This window comes from Apteryx mantelli, chromosome 1, assembly GCF_036417845.1.
Source record: "Apteryx mantelli isolate bAptMan1 chromosome 1, bAptMan1.hap1, whole genome shotgun sequence".
NCBI classification, from domain to species: Eukaryota; Metazoa; Chordata; class Aves; order Apterygiformes; family Apterygidae; genus Apteryx; species Apteryx mantelli.
Genome location: NC_089978.1, coordinates 185,679,035 through 185,695,696, shown reverse-complemented (window position 1 = coordinate 185,695,696; position 16,662 = coordinate 185,679,035). Strand labels below are relative to the sequence as shown.

The 16,662-nt window shown below is 34.8% G+C and overlaps 1 protein-coding gene across 3 annotated transcripts in view; it reads left to right on the top strand.

Moving 5' to 3' along the window:
- USP15 (ubiquitin specific peptidase 15) overlaps window positions 1-9,871 on the top strand; it is a 65,854-nt gene extending 55,983 nt beyond the window's left edge. For all 3 annotated transcript variants that reach the window (XM_067314254.1, XM_067314248.1, XM_067314239.1), the window contains 11 exons: window positions 907-990; window positions 1,080-1,174; window positions 1,340-1,528; window positions 2,393-2,508; window positions 2,643-2,918; window positions 3,235-3,305; window positions 3,627-3,742; window positions 5,671-5,820; window positions 6,324-6,427; window positions 7,074-7,162; window positions 7,978-9,871. In XM_067314254.1, coding sequence (XP_067170355.1) covers window positions 907-990; window positions 1,080-1,174; window positions 1,340-1,528; window positions 2,393-2,508; window positions 2,643-2,918; window positions 3,235-3,305; window positions 3,627-3,742; window positions 5,671-5,820; window positions 6,324-6,427; window positions 7,074-7,162; window positions 7,978-8,163 — 1,476 coding nt within the window. In that variant the 3' untranslated portion in view covers window positions 8,164-9,871. The remainder of the gene's footprint in view (window positions 1-906; window positions 991-1,079; window positions 1,175-1,339; window positions 1,529-2,392; window positions 2,509-2,642; window positions 2,919-3,234; window positions 3,306-3,626; window positions 3,743-5,670; window positions 5,821-6,323; window positions 6,428-7,073; window positions 7,163-7,977) is intronic.
- Window positions 9,872-16,662: the final 6,791 nt, after the last annotated feature.

Genomic DNA, 16,662 nt, shown 5'->3' with positions numbered 1-16,662 from the left:
TTATGCAAATAACAGCTATAAATCCTGTCTGGGGTTTTGTTACACACTGCAGGAGAATTGCACAAAGGGACTCATGGAAACATTTTCTTTGTTAATCATCACACTCTCACTACATATGAAACTAGAGTTCAGTCATTAGCCATTGCCTTCTCTTGCTTTTCCAATGCTGAAAGTGCTACCAGAGAAAAAACTGTTCACACAATAATAATTCTTTCAACAATATTATTATATTGCACTGTACTTTCAGCAAAGGTCTTTGAAATACCTTGACAAACAATGACTAAGACTAGTAACCTGGGAAGTATTCCAGATTAGAACCATCCTAAAGAGAAAGCAATATGCTGTCTTTTAAAATCAAAGTCAAAAGTTTTTGGTAGGAAGAAAACACAAAATATTGCTTCGCTTGGTTGGTGGTTGTGTGGGGGTTTGGGGGTTGTTTTTGTTTGGGGGAGGGGGTTGTGCTTACAAGGTTTAGAGCAAAGTATTTCCTAGGACAAGTGAAAATAAAAATAAATTCCAGTAATACTTTTTAAACCACTTGTCTTGTGTTCCAAAGAAAAACGGACATTTAAAAATGTAGTCAACAGCGTGCATGCTATTTAAATATGTCTAAATTAGTAGGTGCTGTTAGTCTTCTTATGGAAAAAATAAAATAATATGCAGAAACACTCTTCATCGAGTAAGAAATGTGTTCAAAGTGTGCATGTTCATGTGATTAAAGCGTGAAGATAAATGTTTTCAGTAATGCAGTTTTCAGTAACTCTTTGAATTTTTTAGTTGTTGTAAATACTTTATACCATAAGTTAGGAATCTGAAAGAAGTATGTGAAATATGCTGAACATGTGATAAGTCTTTTTCATGCATCCTTGGTCTCTTAAGAATTAAAGTAACGTTCTATTTTTTTAGTACAAAGTAGTTGTTCCAAAAATTGGAAATATATTGGATCTTTGCACAGCATTGTCGGCTCTATCTGGTGTTGCTGCAGATAAGGTAAGAGTAATTTCTTGTATGAAGCACAACATTAAACATTGTAACGTATATTAACCCGACTTAATCATGCGTACTCCATTTTCTTTTAGATGATTGTTACTGATATATACAATCACAGGTTCCACAGAATATTTGCCATGGATGAAAATCTGAGTAGTATTATGGAACGTGATGACATTTATGTGTAAGTATAGATTATATATTTCATGACTTTCTGCAGTTTTAGTTGCTTGCATGAAATTAAAACTTAAACATATGATAAAGACAAACTTTGGGGGGGTTTTCCCCTCTTTGTAGCCTTTTAAACGACAGTTGTCCTTTGTATTTCTGATTGTTTCATGTTTTCTAGATTTGAAATCGCTATCAATAGAACAGAAGATACAGAACAAGTTATAATTCCTGTTTGTTTGAGGGAAAAGTGCAGGCACACTAGCTACAGCCATAGTGGTTCTTCACTGTTTGGTCAACCTTTTCTCATAGCAGTGCCTAGAAACAATACTGAAGATAAACTGTATAACCTGCTGCTGCTAAGGATGTGGTAAGATTATTAGTTAAAGAAAAATATGCTTGTTGTGAAAAATACTTATAGCTGCAATCAGTAGATACTTGTTTTTACATGCTTTTCTAACAAATTGATTAGATTTGAGTAGTTAGTCCTTTGTATGCTTTCTGTTAAATATAGTAAATTTCAAATTTTAGATGCTTAAGATGTGAATTTATGTGGATTTCGGTTTGATTTTTGTTAACATGATCTCATCCAAAAATGATTTGAAAGGTCAGTGGAGAGTATCTCTGTTTGGCAGTTTAGGGGAAATAATTCTGCTGTATATATAGCTGTTTGTTAGGGCTTGGTAAAATGGAAGCATTTCACTAGTTTTTCTGATATGGTTAAGCCTCTGTATTTACTATGCAATTCTATATACTAATTTGTATAGTAAAACTACATGGTAGACTTTTTCAAACTAAACTGGAAAGAATGTCATCACATGAAGGAATTTAGTCATATAACCTTCAATTTAAATTTACCCTTTATCTTTTATTAACATAACTTTCCCTATAAGTGACCCTATATGTTTCTTCTGTGAAAAACGTGGTTAATGAACAGTTAAAGAAGTGATTTCTGGTTAATCAGAAACTAATATCAAGATCCAAGTTGTATAAAATTAAGTAACTGCCAAAAAAAAAAGAAAGAAAGATAATAGATGTGTCACATTTCAGATGTGCCTTTAACAGTAGACATGTTAGGTGATAAAATTATTTATTCTGAATAAATGAGAAAGGATTGAAGGAATACAGTAAGTTACAAAGGATTTGCTGTAACTGTTTAGTTCTCTGGCTTGAACAATATAAATATGAAAAAATCCATTGATACTAAGTTGTTGTTTTCACTTGTTACATTTAGCCGTTATGTAAAAACATGCACTGAAAGTGAAGACACTGAAGGATCACTACATTGCTGTAAGGACCATGGTATCAATGGTAATGGCCCAAATGGAATACATGAAGAAGGATCTCCAAGTAAGACTGGAATATCTAAACTTGTTTAGTATTTTCTGTTCAATATGAAACTGAAGTTTTTCTGTAGCATCTTTCTCTTTCAGTTATTGTTGCTCTGCTTCATTTCTTCCTCCTTATTCTATCAATGGTTTCAGGTGAAATGGAGACAGATGAACAAGATGATGAATCCAGCCAGGATCAGGAGCTTCCTTCAGAGAATGAAAACAGCCAGTCAGAAGACTCAGTTGGAGGTGACAATGACTCTGAGAATGGATTGTGTACTGAGGACACTTGTAAAGGTCAACCACTCATGGGACACAAAAAGCGATTGTTTACATTCCAGTTCAATAATTTAGGCAATACTGACATAAACTACATCAAAGATGATACCAGGCATATTAGATTTGATGATAGGCAACCTAGGCTTGATGGTAAGTGATGGAGAACAAATTTGGCAACATTTGATTCTAATGTTGGTTTTTTTTCTGACTCTGCTGCTGTAGAATAATGTTTCAGTCCCTCTGTGTGCTATTTGAAGTCCGTCGTCTTCCCAAGAGTAAATCCTGTGTAAATAATTGTCTCGTTATTGTAACTATTAGAAATGCAGAAGTTGCGTGTGCTTCGGTTTTTCACCTTAAATACATACCAGTGTTGTTTAATTCATTTTGATGAGTCTTTGCCCAAAGTAAATATAATTTCGTTTACAGAAAGAAATAATATTAAGAGAAAATGTGTTTTTAATCTTAGAAAGGTCTTTCCTTGCTTTGGATTGGGATCCTGAATTGAAGAAGAGATATTTTGACGATAGTGCAGCAGAGGTAAGCTGCTTACATTGCTCCCCTTTCCAGCACTAATAACACATACTTGTGAAAAATGTAATTTAATTCATGTGACATAGAGATTTTAAAACTGTTCAAAAGAAGAAGCTGGGAGGATATCATGTGTTTTTCATGTCATTCATATTAAATAAACTTCATTTATGCATGTAAGTAATTAGCAAATCTGAGGCTAATTTAGAAATAAATGGTTTCTGATCAGCTTCTCCATATATAGGAGCTTTGTAGTTACTGTAAAGACGACATCACTAAAATGAGTTTTGTTTCATTTGTTCTCTTAACTCAAGAAATACTTCTCTTTAGGATTTTGAAAAACATGAAAGTGTGGAATATAAACCTCCCAAAAAGCCCGTTGTGAAATTAAAAGATTGCATTGAACTGTTCACAACAAAGGAAAAACTAGGTGCTGAAGACCCATGGTAAGGACAAAAAATTAAAGTTGATATGTTCTATGGAGTGTGTTTCTCAAAATGTAGTCAAAAATCACTTCTGATTATCACAGACACCTAACTGATTTCTCACGGTGTTTTGAATTTTTTCATACGTTAAATTTCAAGAGTAGCTGAATTACATTAAATATCAAAATGTTCTCCATTTGGTTTTATTATATAAGTAAATGCCATTACTATGTATTGGAGACTGTGTTTGTACAGGAGATGATTAATGCATTCAGCATAGGAGGAAGAATGGATCCATATGCATAATCTATGAGCTCTGATCGAAACTGAATTACTAAATATCATGCTAAATGCAATACAGTGATTTAAATGAGTATTCTTTTCTGAGATGAAAAAGCTTGCTGCATGCTGTATTTTTCATGCAAATACATAATTTGTCTTGCATTGATATATGTAATAGTGATGTGCTTAAACAGCAGACTTCTGGGATGGGGGATGTCTGGAATGAGTAGAACCTTTTGGATTCATGTTCCAACCATATGTTGTTAATTTTTGGGAGAGACATCTATTATGACTTGTGGTTCTTCCAAATTCTAAATTTGAATGATATCTGAATATTCACAATTACAGGATGTAATATCATTCTTCTCCAGGAATTTTCTAGCAAATAGGTAAGAACCCTCCTCAACACCTGAAGCTCAAAATTAAGTTTGAAAAGAGTGTCTGCTGTATTCTGTTTTGTGAATACTTACAAGTTTTGGACACTTCCAAACTCTGTAACCAGAGAACCTTCCCTGATGTGTTTTTCATTTTCTTTGGCAGGAGGGGACGGGAGTGCTGACTTGCAACTTATTTTTCTAGGTTGGCTAGATTATACAATGCTGGACAGGCTACTTGAGATACTATGTAACTCAAGTATGGTGAAGTGCTTACATTTTTGCAGCACATTTTAAGCAGTGTGTGGAGACTACTAAATACTGCTACTGCTCATGTCATGCAGTTGCTTCTAGATACATCTCACAAAAGGTCATTCATCACATTCTTTCTTGGTTTGTCAGGTCTTCCCAGCTCTAATCTATGAGAGCTCATCATCCCTATCATCCCTGGTCCAGCGCTACCTGTGCTGCAAATGTTCTAAGCCAACTGGGAAAACGGCTCTTTAATCATGGTCTGGCCTTATGGACAGCAAGTTAAGAGAATTGTATCTGATGTTGCCATGGAAAGGCAGTTGTGCAGTCTTTTCTAATTAGGGTTTATCTTGCTTTCCTAAATCTTTACTTACTAGATATCAAGACAGAGTAGATGTAGGTCACTTCACAGAAAAGTTGCTTTATGGTTTTTTGCTACTTAGTCTCCTCCCTGAGCCTTGGTTTTTGGAAGATTCAACTATACCTTGGAGGGAACAAAAGCATATATAAGTCGCAGCATTTTAGCACTTGATTACTCACAGTAGAGATGTAAAGAGCTCTTCAGGTTCCAGTAATCACTGTTGTCTCATTTTAGTGGTAGGTGTGAGGGGATAGGAAATGTATGGATTTAAAAATTGAAATTTGGAAGAATCACAGTTGCCTGTTATTTATGGCCTTTCATATAGTCAATTTTGCTGAAGTTTTTCCATAACCCTTCATCTTTCTTTATAAAATGTGAGAAAACTTGTGTTTTTAATAAAGTCTCCAGAGACTAGTATGGGAAAAGAAGAATGATATATTGTAGGGTGCCACAAATGTGTTTAAAATATTGTCAAGGCTTCGTTGTGAGCTGGCTTGCACAGTAGCACCTCATGTTTTAAACTAGAAGGGATATCAGTGGTATTAGTAACAGAAGATGGAAAGTGTGTGTGTTTCAGCTTTTGCTCATTCAGTTCCTCCCATGTTACTGGCTTTCTCCATGATGATATATTTTAGCACACATAAGGACTGCAGTTACTTAATTTTTTTTTTTTCTTTCAGGTATTGTCCAAACTGTAAAGAACATCAGCAAGCTACCAAAAAATTAGACTTGTGGTCACTGCCCCCAGTACTGGTAGTTCATCTAAAGCGCTTTTCCTACAGCAGATACATGAGGGACAAGTTGGATACATTGGTTGACTTTCCAATAAAGTAAGAAACCTAAATATTTCAGTGTTAGAACTGTAAAGGTTAGCATGCCTAGGACATAGGTTTTAATCCAACAATTATGCAGAATGGATTAGTGCTCAGCTTCCATACAGGGATCTAGTATATACTAAGAAAATATTATATATATACACTCTGTGTGTGTGTGTGTATATATACACACACAGAGTATATACAGTAAATATATTTATATATATAAATATATATACTGAGAAAATATTTGGAGGCAAGAAGTATGAACTTTAAAAAAAAAAAGCAATAGCAGATAAGTGTGACAGAACTCTAAGTAGATTTGGCAAAGACTACTGGTCTCTATTCTACTCTCAGAGATTGAAGGAGATGCGCTGTCAGTGTGCTCTGGTACATGTGTTTTTCTGTGGGAAATGTAAGATAAAGGGCTCAAAGACAAATAAAATGTGAAATGGTTAAAAAATTTTATCAACATGAGCTCATTTGGGGTGTGGGTTTTTTTGTTTGTTTTTTAACAGTGACTTGGACATGTCAGAGTTCCTTATTAATCCAAATGCAGGGCCTTGCCGCTATAACTTGATTGCTGTCTCCAACCACTATGGAGGAATGGGAGGAGGGCACTGTAAGTTGATTTAAAGTATTACTGTTTTACACATCAACTTTCTTTTGTTTTGGGTGTTTTTTTTTAAGTACTGATCACTTTGAATCAGTGATGTTTTCTAATGGTTGAGGGACAATTTTTTTCATTACCTTGAAATGCATAAGAGGACCAGTTTAATGCTTTCATTAGTGTTCTTATGCAAACATCTATATGAAGTGAGTTTTCAAAAATAATTGTAGGTTCTTTTGTACTTCTAGCTATGCATATTGCAGAAAGAAAATATAAAAGCTCCATAAGAGCTATCATATTCTGACAGCTTAATTTGTCTTACTGGTCTGTATTTGTGTACATTACACATCTCCTTGAAAGAAGAGAGAAAAATGAAAAGGTGACTGAGGAACTTAATTTTGACTGTTCTTTCTCTCTATACATTTTCTTCAGAAAGGGAGTGTAGTTGTAACTTATCATCTTTGTGCTGCTAATAGGGTAAGGTAATACTTAAGCCCTCTTAGATAAAAGTAAAAAAACTGAGATTATGACTCTTACAGCAATAATAGGTTTCCAATAGTTAAGTGTCAAATGTCAAGTGGAGCTAACTCTGGCAACTGACTGTAGTAAATCTATGAAGGTGCAAAGTCCTTAGTCATGGCACTTTTTTCTGTCCTAGATACTGCTTTTGCAAAAAATAAGGATGATGGAAAATGGTACTACTTTGATGACAGTAGTGTGTCGACTGCATGTGAGGACCAAATAGTGGCAAGTACCTTTTGCTTTCTAAAACTGGGTCTATTGACGATACTAACTTGAGGGAAGGAAAATAAAGGGTAAATCATGAAAACATAAATTTGTAGCTAGGATTTTGTCTTTTTTTTAAAGGACAGTAAAAAAGCCAAAAAAAAAAAAAAAAAAAGACAAAGCTTACTTATATGAAACCTTTGGATCTCTATGTAATTTTACCTAATAAACTTAAAGCAAGTTGTCATAGGATACTGTTTAGTTGTTTTCTTATTACTTCAGAGCTAGATGAACAGCCATGAAGTTGGGGGGTTTTTTATCATGTTTTTTGTGAAGTAGAAATTGGAAAAGCATGCAAGCTTTAAGTTCAGAAAAAGTACAAACTATATAAATACAAGCACTGTAGGAAAAAATGAAGAGCATCAAAGAAATGTTAGGAACATTGAAAATTAGTGAAGTACTGCAATGTATTTCAATAAATTGCTCTACTTGGAATTATATTTCATTTTCAGTAAGGTTTTGGGAGGGGTCTCTCTCTAAAAATTCCTTAAAAAAAAAAAAGAAAAAGGAAAAAAAGAGAAATACTTGTCTATAATATTTATTTGGTGAATTTTTAAAAGTAGCACTGTCCAGTGCTTTTTATTTTTACTGAGATTAAGGGCTTTTTGGTTTTAAATCCATTCTCATCCTTAACTGTATCACCTTTCAATTCATTTGTAAGAAGCGAAAGCCTATCAAGAGGAGAAGATATTGAAATCACACCCACTTCTATTAACAAAAGAGAATGAATGTTTTGTCTGGACTGTCATCAGCATTTGTATCTTTCTTTTTTACAGTCCAAAGCAGCATATGTGCTCTTCTACCAGAGACAGGATACAATCAGTGGAACTGGCTTTTTCCCTCTTGACCGGGAAACTAAACAAGGTGCTTCAGCTGCCACAGGCATCCCATTAGAAAGTGATGAAGACAGCAATGAAAATGATAATGATATAGAAAATGAAAATTGTATGCACACTAACTAATGGAAGAACTAGAAGCCATAAAAGAGACTTTCTTACTGGGGATACCTATTGAAAGAGTGAAATTGCCCACCAAATTAAAAACAAAAGTCTGAGATGGGGAATTTCAGATAATAGAATGTAAATCTTTATTACATTTTAACATGTGCAGTACTTGAAGTGAAACAATAAAAACTTTAACAAAAATTGTCTCTAATGCATTTACAGTCTTGTATTCACAAGCTATATATAGGAAATCACAAATAAACCCCTTTTAAGTTTTCTGCTGCTGTTCTGATGGATTATGTTTTCTTTTGTTTTGGATGTGAGTTGATAACTAAAATGTTAAACTTGTGGACTTCTGACATTTATTTTCTTAGTACTGCAAGAATACTACTGCCAAATCTAGTTTCTGGGTGAATATATTCATGTTCATTAGGCTGTCACACTGACTACAAATAAAAATGTCATAAAAGCAGTAGTTTTCTTGAAACATCAAATTCTTATGTTTTTCCCTAAAATTTAATTTAAAATAAATCAATCAGGATAGAAGAAAATAGCTTGAAAAGGTGTTTTAACCTTCTGTGGTATAGTTGAGCATCCAGAATAATATGTTCATCTTATTGCTGCTGTAGAACAGGTTCTGGATTTCATGCTGCATTAACAAAAAGTTTTTCAATTAAATGTAAGTATCCTTTGTTGCTCATTGGATTTACTCTGCGGACATAATTCCTGTTATCTTGCTTATAAAACATGCATAATTTTAATCTGGTGTCAGTCCAAAATTTAAAATTGTGCTGTAAGTTCTCTCTCCCCAGTTTTGGTAGTTTGACAGCTTGCAAACTACTCTGTAATAGGGTCAGAGTTAATAGTATTCTGTATCCATAGTAATGACTGTGTATCAGGCTTAGATGAGACTTTTTTTTTCCATATAACTTGCCTTTAAATTGTTAATGAACAAATTGGTTTTAAAGGTAGGCTTGTTAATTTTCTTTGTGTGTTCCTGATGGACTCACCATAGCCTTACAGTGTATCTAAAAAGGTAACTCATTAAGAGAATTGGCATTTGCATGTTCAAGTCAGAACCTGTACAGTATATAAGGCATACAAACTTTGAATTGGATTTTAGTTAACTGCGTTCAGGGGTCCAGGATGCCAAAATAAGTGTGACAGTTTGAAACATTTTTTAATTTGCTGCTTTCCCTTTGATCTAGTTGGAAGAATGTATTGTTGATTCGTATACAATACCGTCTTTGAGAGGAACTCTTTAGTGCAGGGGCACACTTCACATTATCTGCTACCTGGCGAATTGCTTTGTGTCCCACTGTTTAAACAAATAATTAAAAAAAAATAAAAGCAAAAAGTATGATGTTCTTCACTTGAACTAATCAAATACAATAGGTTATAAATTGTGTATTGTAAATAAAAGTTCACTCTGTGAGTGCACATTTTGGTAAATTATTTATTTATGTTAGCATTTAAAAGTTTTAAAAAAAATGCATTTTACCAGGATATAAATGAGGTATGTTGGACATGGCTTTGCTTTATACCTTGATATTAAAACTGGTGTTTCATCCTGGTATTTTAAAGCTGCTTTGAATTTTTTTTTAATGTAAACTAACCTCCTGCATGACAGAGGTTAAAATTTTGTCTGCACTTGAGTTCACTTGGTTTACATTTGAAATGCGCATGTTTATTTATACAGATTTCAATAAAGCTATTCAAGGCCTTATTCAGTCTTTCAGTTTCTTACAAATTCTTTTCCCACAGTTTTTTGTGAAATGTGTAGCCTTTGTTTAATCAGAAGACCTATATTATCATTGATTACAAAATAGTTATTTAATGACCAACAGAGAATGAGATTATTAGTATTTCTAGAAGATAGAATGTGTAAAATGGATTCTTTTCTGTCATTATCTGGCTCTGAAACATTTATAGGGCAGCAGAAAAATTATTTCACGTCCAGAAGCCAAGATTACTTTAAAAAAATAATAACAATACAGTGACAATTAATGGTCAAGTAAAAAGATATTAGTATTGGGATGGAATGAGACAGTATATTCAATATTAGACCAACTGATATGTTTGGGAAAAAATGATGTAAGCCTTTGGGCATGGACCCTCTTATCCAGATCTGAAATACAAAAACCCAATACAAAGGTAAATACAAAATAAAAATAGAGCTTCTGAGTTTTAATTTGGTTATGTTAATCAGACCACCTGAGAGAAGAGTTTATCTGTCAACTGGAGGAAGTAACTCTAGAGAAGGGAATCACATCTTTGAATACCGCATACAAATTTACTTTCCTACAAAGAGAGCCCCTTACATTCATACTCCTGTTGGTTTTCCCATATCATGTTAGCCTAGAACTTGGGAAATAACTAAACAGTTTGGATCCTTCTTTTATAGAGATTGTTACTTGAATGAAATTTTCTAATAGCCACATTACTGATTGTCATACAGCTCTTTCAACTTGTCTATTTGTCAAAAGCAAGCTCCTTGCATGTCAACGTACACCAAATAGTACCAGACTATGCCTGAGCAACAGATACAAAACTTGTCCACACATACCCACAAGTACCACTATAAATTCTTCCTTAAAAGAATAATCAACACCTCAGCCCTAACATGTAGATTTCCCAGAATTTGACTTACTTTGTCCTGCAAAGCAGATCTTATAGCAACTCTGTGGCTAAAACTTTACAGGTTGACCAGCATTCATTCAGAGTATTGACAAGGGAGAAAAAAAAAATTGACAGAATGTTTTTCACAAAACAACTGCTAATTCTGAAGGCTTGCAAAGCCCTTTCCAAAGATGAGGTCAGGAACAGTAATATACCAACCTGGCATTACTTTTAATAGAGATCCTGATTTTACAACACAAAATAATATTCTCTTCCCTGCCTCTACCTTCTGCCTGCCCCAGATAATCTGTATATTCCACAAGCATTTGTTGTTTCTAAAAGAGCTAAGAGCTTCATTATGTTTGCTGGCCCTTCCTTCTCTCCTCTCCCAGCCTTGCTTCAGGGTAGCCTGCTAACTTCTCTCTTGGTCTAACATAACTGCATTATATCTCAAAGCAATTTTTAACTCTTTATGTTTAGCTTTGAGAATTTCTGTTTGTGTCTCAGACCTGAAGGAGAGCTTATATGGCTACAGACACTTAAGGCTTCCTTCTTTTCCCAGCTGTATTAGCTGGCTTTATGAGAAATCTTTCCATGTAGATTTTTGTCTTCAGACTACCAGAGCTATAATGTTTCTGCTGCTTATCTGAAGATTGTCAAAAGTTTAAGACAAAAAACTCTGGCTTTAATTTTAAAAATGAGAATCTTGATTCAAATTTTTTTTTGTTCAGGAAGAGGGGAGCATGGTCAAATTATTTCATGTAAATAGTACATAAACATACTGCTTGTTACTGAACATCATGATTAAGAAGATCCTATATTTGTAGCTCGCATTCCATTTTTCCCTGTCTTGCAGGCAAAAATACTGCTAACATTAGTATTAGTATTTTTTACAAAAGTCTTTAAAAACCAGTCTGACATCAACAACTACGGTAGAGAGGTTTGGTGTCTTGAAATAGGTTTCTGCTCTTAGTTCTTACTGCACCGTTCAAAGTTTGCTTCACAGATTTTGTAGATTTGAGTGGTTGTCACTCAAAAGATTTGGAGCTTTTTACAGCAATTTGCCTTGGAAGCTTCATCAACATTCTGAAAAAAATGGGATGTTTTTATAGAATAGCACTGGAAAGATATGACTGAGGCCACATCTGTTATAGGCTATGATTGCTTGAAATATATATTTTTTGCATTTATTGGAAGTATATGAGAACAACTTTATACCTTGTATGTATGAGAAGCCTTCTTTATCCACAGAGCAGCATGTTCAATGGAGCTTGAAGCATTTCTACATAAAGTTGTATAAGTTTTGGGAGCATTTAGATTTTGGGCTAGGAGAAGTAACATGACCAAATAAGCAGTTTGTATAAGGTAAATGCATAGAGAGATAACCTCCACACCTGAGGCTAGATGAGATGAGTTACAGTGATTTTTCAATCATTTTCCATTTCATATTGTCAGTTTGTTCATATTGTCCCTTAAACTCAGGGACCTGTTAGTTATCAAAACTGCCAGTTTTGTATTTGGATCCTGTCACAAACATGAATGATGTTCATCCATCTTCAATTAAACATTTTCTATTGTGATTTTCATTGCTGGTTCTAACATCGTAACTACCTATGTTTATTTTTCTGTGAATACTTTTGCAGACATCTCAATCTGTCAATTTTTTAAAATAGGATTAGAATTTGGGGTATTTTACTGTTTTCAAAGTAAGGACAAAGAAGATATATATGTTAATATCTTACTATACACACTTCATGGTTTAGCTCCTTTTAAATGTAAGGTTAGATATAAAAGAAACTTGGCACTGATGCATAGAATTACAATGCCAGTATTAAGCATACAAGCCCTTACAGATGCATATTTCCCTGAATAACTAGCTAGGTGCTAGACAGCTCTGGTTTGGAAACTAATCTTTAATAGTGTGTTCCACCTGAGGCAAGTGATGAGAAGTAATCGTAGCAGCACAAGCGCAATACCACTCTAACGCAGCTCTTGTTTCCCCATTATAGTTGCTTTGAGATTGCTTGGCCCAGGATAGAGAAACTCAGTTTTTCTGCATTTTATTTCATGATGCTCCCTAAATGATCTACATTGTCTAGGAGGACAATAGGATGCACATTGGCATGTATACAAGAGTGGTTAATCTAACTGGTTAATTTGCTGAGTGAAAAGAAGTTTTCTGAAAGCTCTCCAGAGCTGAAGTAATTTTCCTACATCAACAGGGACTGTGAAACTGTGATTCATTACTGTGAATCTTTTCTGGGTTCAGATGGTTGAAGGCCTTTTTGGAAATGAAAGATTGGTTCACTTTTTTATTATTATTTCTTTACCAATGCTTGTGGAGGAGGAAGGATAGAGATTCTCCCAGAAGGGCTTTGGGCTTCCATTACTCTGTATAATCACATTGTCATTGAGGGGATAGATAGTCTTCAGCTGCCCTTTATGCCACTGTGCAGAAGCAAACGCTGCAGTCCTAGGACAGAGAAAACAGGAGGGTTGTGGTCCAGGCCCAGGGGCACTTACCTGAGAGAGCAAAGTCCTAGGCTCCTCTTCCGTCTGTAGCTATTTATGCATTATGTGCAATGAATACTATGAATAATGAATGCATAATCAGGTCTGGAAGTGTGCTCTGCAATCAGAACGCCTCCCTCAGGTGAATATTTTCTTTTGTCCCTTCTTAGGAGCAGGGATCCCAAGTGGGCTCACCTGTAAGGCTGGTGCTGAGCTACTCAGTGTGCCAAGCGGGCAGCTCTGGATAGGCACAACAGAGCTTACGAAACTTAGAAACTAGGCTGATGTTTCAAGGGTGCTGTTCAAAGTAAGGTTTGTTTAATCGACCAGTACCTAGCAGGATCTGCCCCTTGTCAAATGGTACACCAGGGACTGATGAGACTCTCTACACAGCCTACATTTCAAATATACTTACAGTCTAATAGTGATAATTCAGTACGTTAACAGAAAACAAGGAATCTCAAAAAGCAAAATCGGTAAAATTCCCTACCCAGTTTTTTTGATGACTTTCTTCTTGTCATAGTGTTATCTGATCCAAAGCTGACTTTTAGAGCCTGTTCCCAGTGAGAGGTCTCAAGAATGCTACTTTCATATTTTGGGCAAGGAGATAGAAATTTAATGTGGTCTCTTTTCTCAAAGACCTTTATATTTTGTCCAGGCCAACTTTTGGAAGTTCTTGGAAAAAGTCAGTTAGAAAAAAAATTACATAACTATTTTAGTTTCTAAAATAAATTATTTTGTCTTTGTTGTTGTTAATTTGGCTTCCTAGACTATCCATACTGAATTTGTAAATTAGTTTCCTAATCAGATATAAAAGTTAATAACTTTTCTATATTACTCTCAGAGATCATATGGAATGTAAAGAATTCTGGGAATTTAGTCAAATTGTCAGTTTGGTAAAGCAATAATTATGTGTTCATACATAAGATATGGTAATTCATTCAGTGTGAATATTCTTAAATTTAAAACTACAGAGAGCATATAATTCAATTTGTTTGTGATGTCTGTCAAAATTTTTGTCACTCGATCAGCTTTTTATATTGTGAAGAAAGAGCTTCCTACAGTCTTTTTCAGAATCATTCCTGACAAAAAACTACAGTATATTTCTTTTTTCAGTTACATTGACAGCATACTTTTTGATCATTATAAGCAGCAGCACAAAGACAAAAATGATAAAATACAGTTAACCTTGTTAATGGGAGATTTGCAGAAACAAAACAAAGTAGGAGGCAGGAGACAGCTTGCAATTCCCACTTATTCTACAGATTGTGCATCAGCAATATTTATATTATTTAAGGCCTGACTTGGGCGGTGAAGAGGCCAGAGGTGCATTGCCTGTGACCTCTCGCTCGTTGCCTTCAATCAGTGTACTGGATGCTTCTGCGCAGATCAGTGCCGTGATCTTTTTTACCATCCATTTACTTTAGGCTTCTGCCTGCCTTCCTGACACACTGAAGTGCAGTTTGCAACTTACAGTCGAGGTGTCAGAGAGAAAAGCAGTCAGATGTTACCCTGCCAGATGATGTGGGAACATCTTCTGCATCTACAGCCAGTTGCTATCAGGAAGGCTACAGCATCTTCTAGCTTTCCCAGTAAATTTGCACTGTTTTTAAGTATTTTGAGACCTTCATGGGGAAGTCAGTATGACGGGCAAAGTAATTAATTGGCAAACCCACCAGTTTTCTCCAAAAAAAACACATTCTTTGACATCAGACTGTGATTTCAGAGTACAGTTTCACATTGTTTTTAAGTACTAGTTACATTGATAAAGAAAATCACTATAAATGTGGTGAAACAATTAATGTAGTTGCTGGAATAAGCATATTCTTAATCTGCAGACAAGATGCTTTTCTTTTCCTTCTGATTTTTTAATCTTTTTTGTCTCCATGTATACAAATTGTGAAAACAGTTCCACTTACTTAGCTCCAGCATTGCTTGCTCAAGTGGCATCACGTACTCCTGAAGCAGCTCAAGAGATCTGTCTCACTGAAAAACAAGTAAATCTTGGAATAGCATGAAACACCAGAATAGTCCAAGTGTGACAAATTTATGGCAATTTATCCCCTTAACTATGGAATGAACAGGGTTCACTCTATTTGCCAGCTAGCATTAGCGGTCATCCTGGACCAGATAATGGAAAAGCCGATACAGGACTCAAATGAGAAAGAATTCATGTCAGTCAATATGATTTTATGAAAAATAAGTTTGTTAGATCTTACAAGAGTATTATTATTATAAAATAGACTTGATAAAGATAATAATGCAGGTGCACCTAGAACAATTTAAGTGCTGAGCATAGTATTACATAACTCTCATCAAAACTTTAGTATTATGCAGTATCACCCAATACATTTCCAAAGATTAGGAACTGACCAACAATCTCAAAATAGTCTTCATTAGGAACTCATTGTGGAATAGGTGTGCTATTAGAGTGTCTGTGGAACTTGGTCTTAAATTAATGTTTTTATTCAGTGTATAAAATAACTGCTCACGAAGTTTGTGGATGGCAGTTTTAAAAATAATTTTAAGGGAATGAAGTATCATCTGACTGATTTAGTAAATTGGGTCGATCAAAATTAAATTGCTTAATAATGCCAAATGCAGAAGTACAGTGAAGGAATTAGGAACTCATAGCTACAGGATGGTGGGTCATATATCAGAAAGCAGTAAGTGTTCCTAAATCTTGTGCAGCCCTAGCAGACAGGCAATTCTGCATGAGTTCCCAGTGAAACAGTGGCATAAGGATTTGTCCTTGTATGCATAAGCAGAAATAAAGAAGTTGATTTAGTCTTCCAAGATCAGCGGTAAGGAGGATGCTGGAAAAATACACTATTTGAGTTACTGCCTTTTGAAAGTTAAGATGAAAACTGGGAGACAATGGAAAAAAAACTACAACTCCTGAGTAAATGCATTTGCACTAGCAGATATAAAGAACAGTTGTTTTATCAGAAAAATGACTCAGAAGTGACTTGATTTGTGTGCATTACTTTATGGGGGGGGAATAATTGCGTGCAGAAGGGGTTTTGGAATGGAGAAAAGCATTTAAAGAATTAATGGTTCAAAACTGAAACTGGACAAACTGAAAATAGAGATGAGTGTAGTGGCGTTTAATGTAATTATTTTTAACAGTGAGAGGAAGATATCAGTGAAACAACCAGCAAAGGGAAGTGGTCAATTCTATGTTATATCCAGGCTGAACTCCTTTTCTGGACTAAATGTTGTGAAATGTAATACCCTTTTACTGCCAGAATGGAGACAAAATCTGAATTATCTGCTGTAGCTTTAAAATCGATGAATCTGTAAACACCACATTCTCTTCAGAGAAATGTTCTTGCCTGTTCAGACCAATTGGCACCATTTAATAAATCAATTAAATGTTAACTTGAA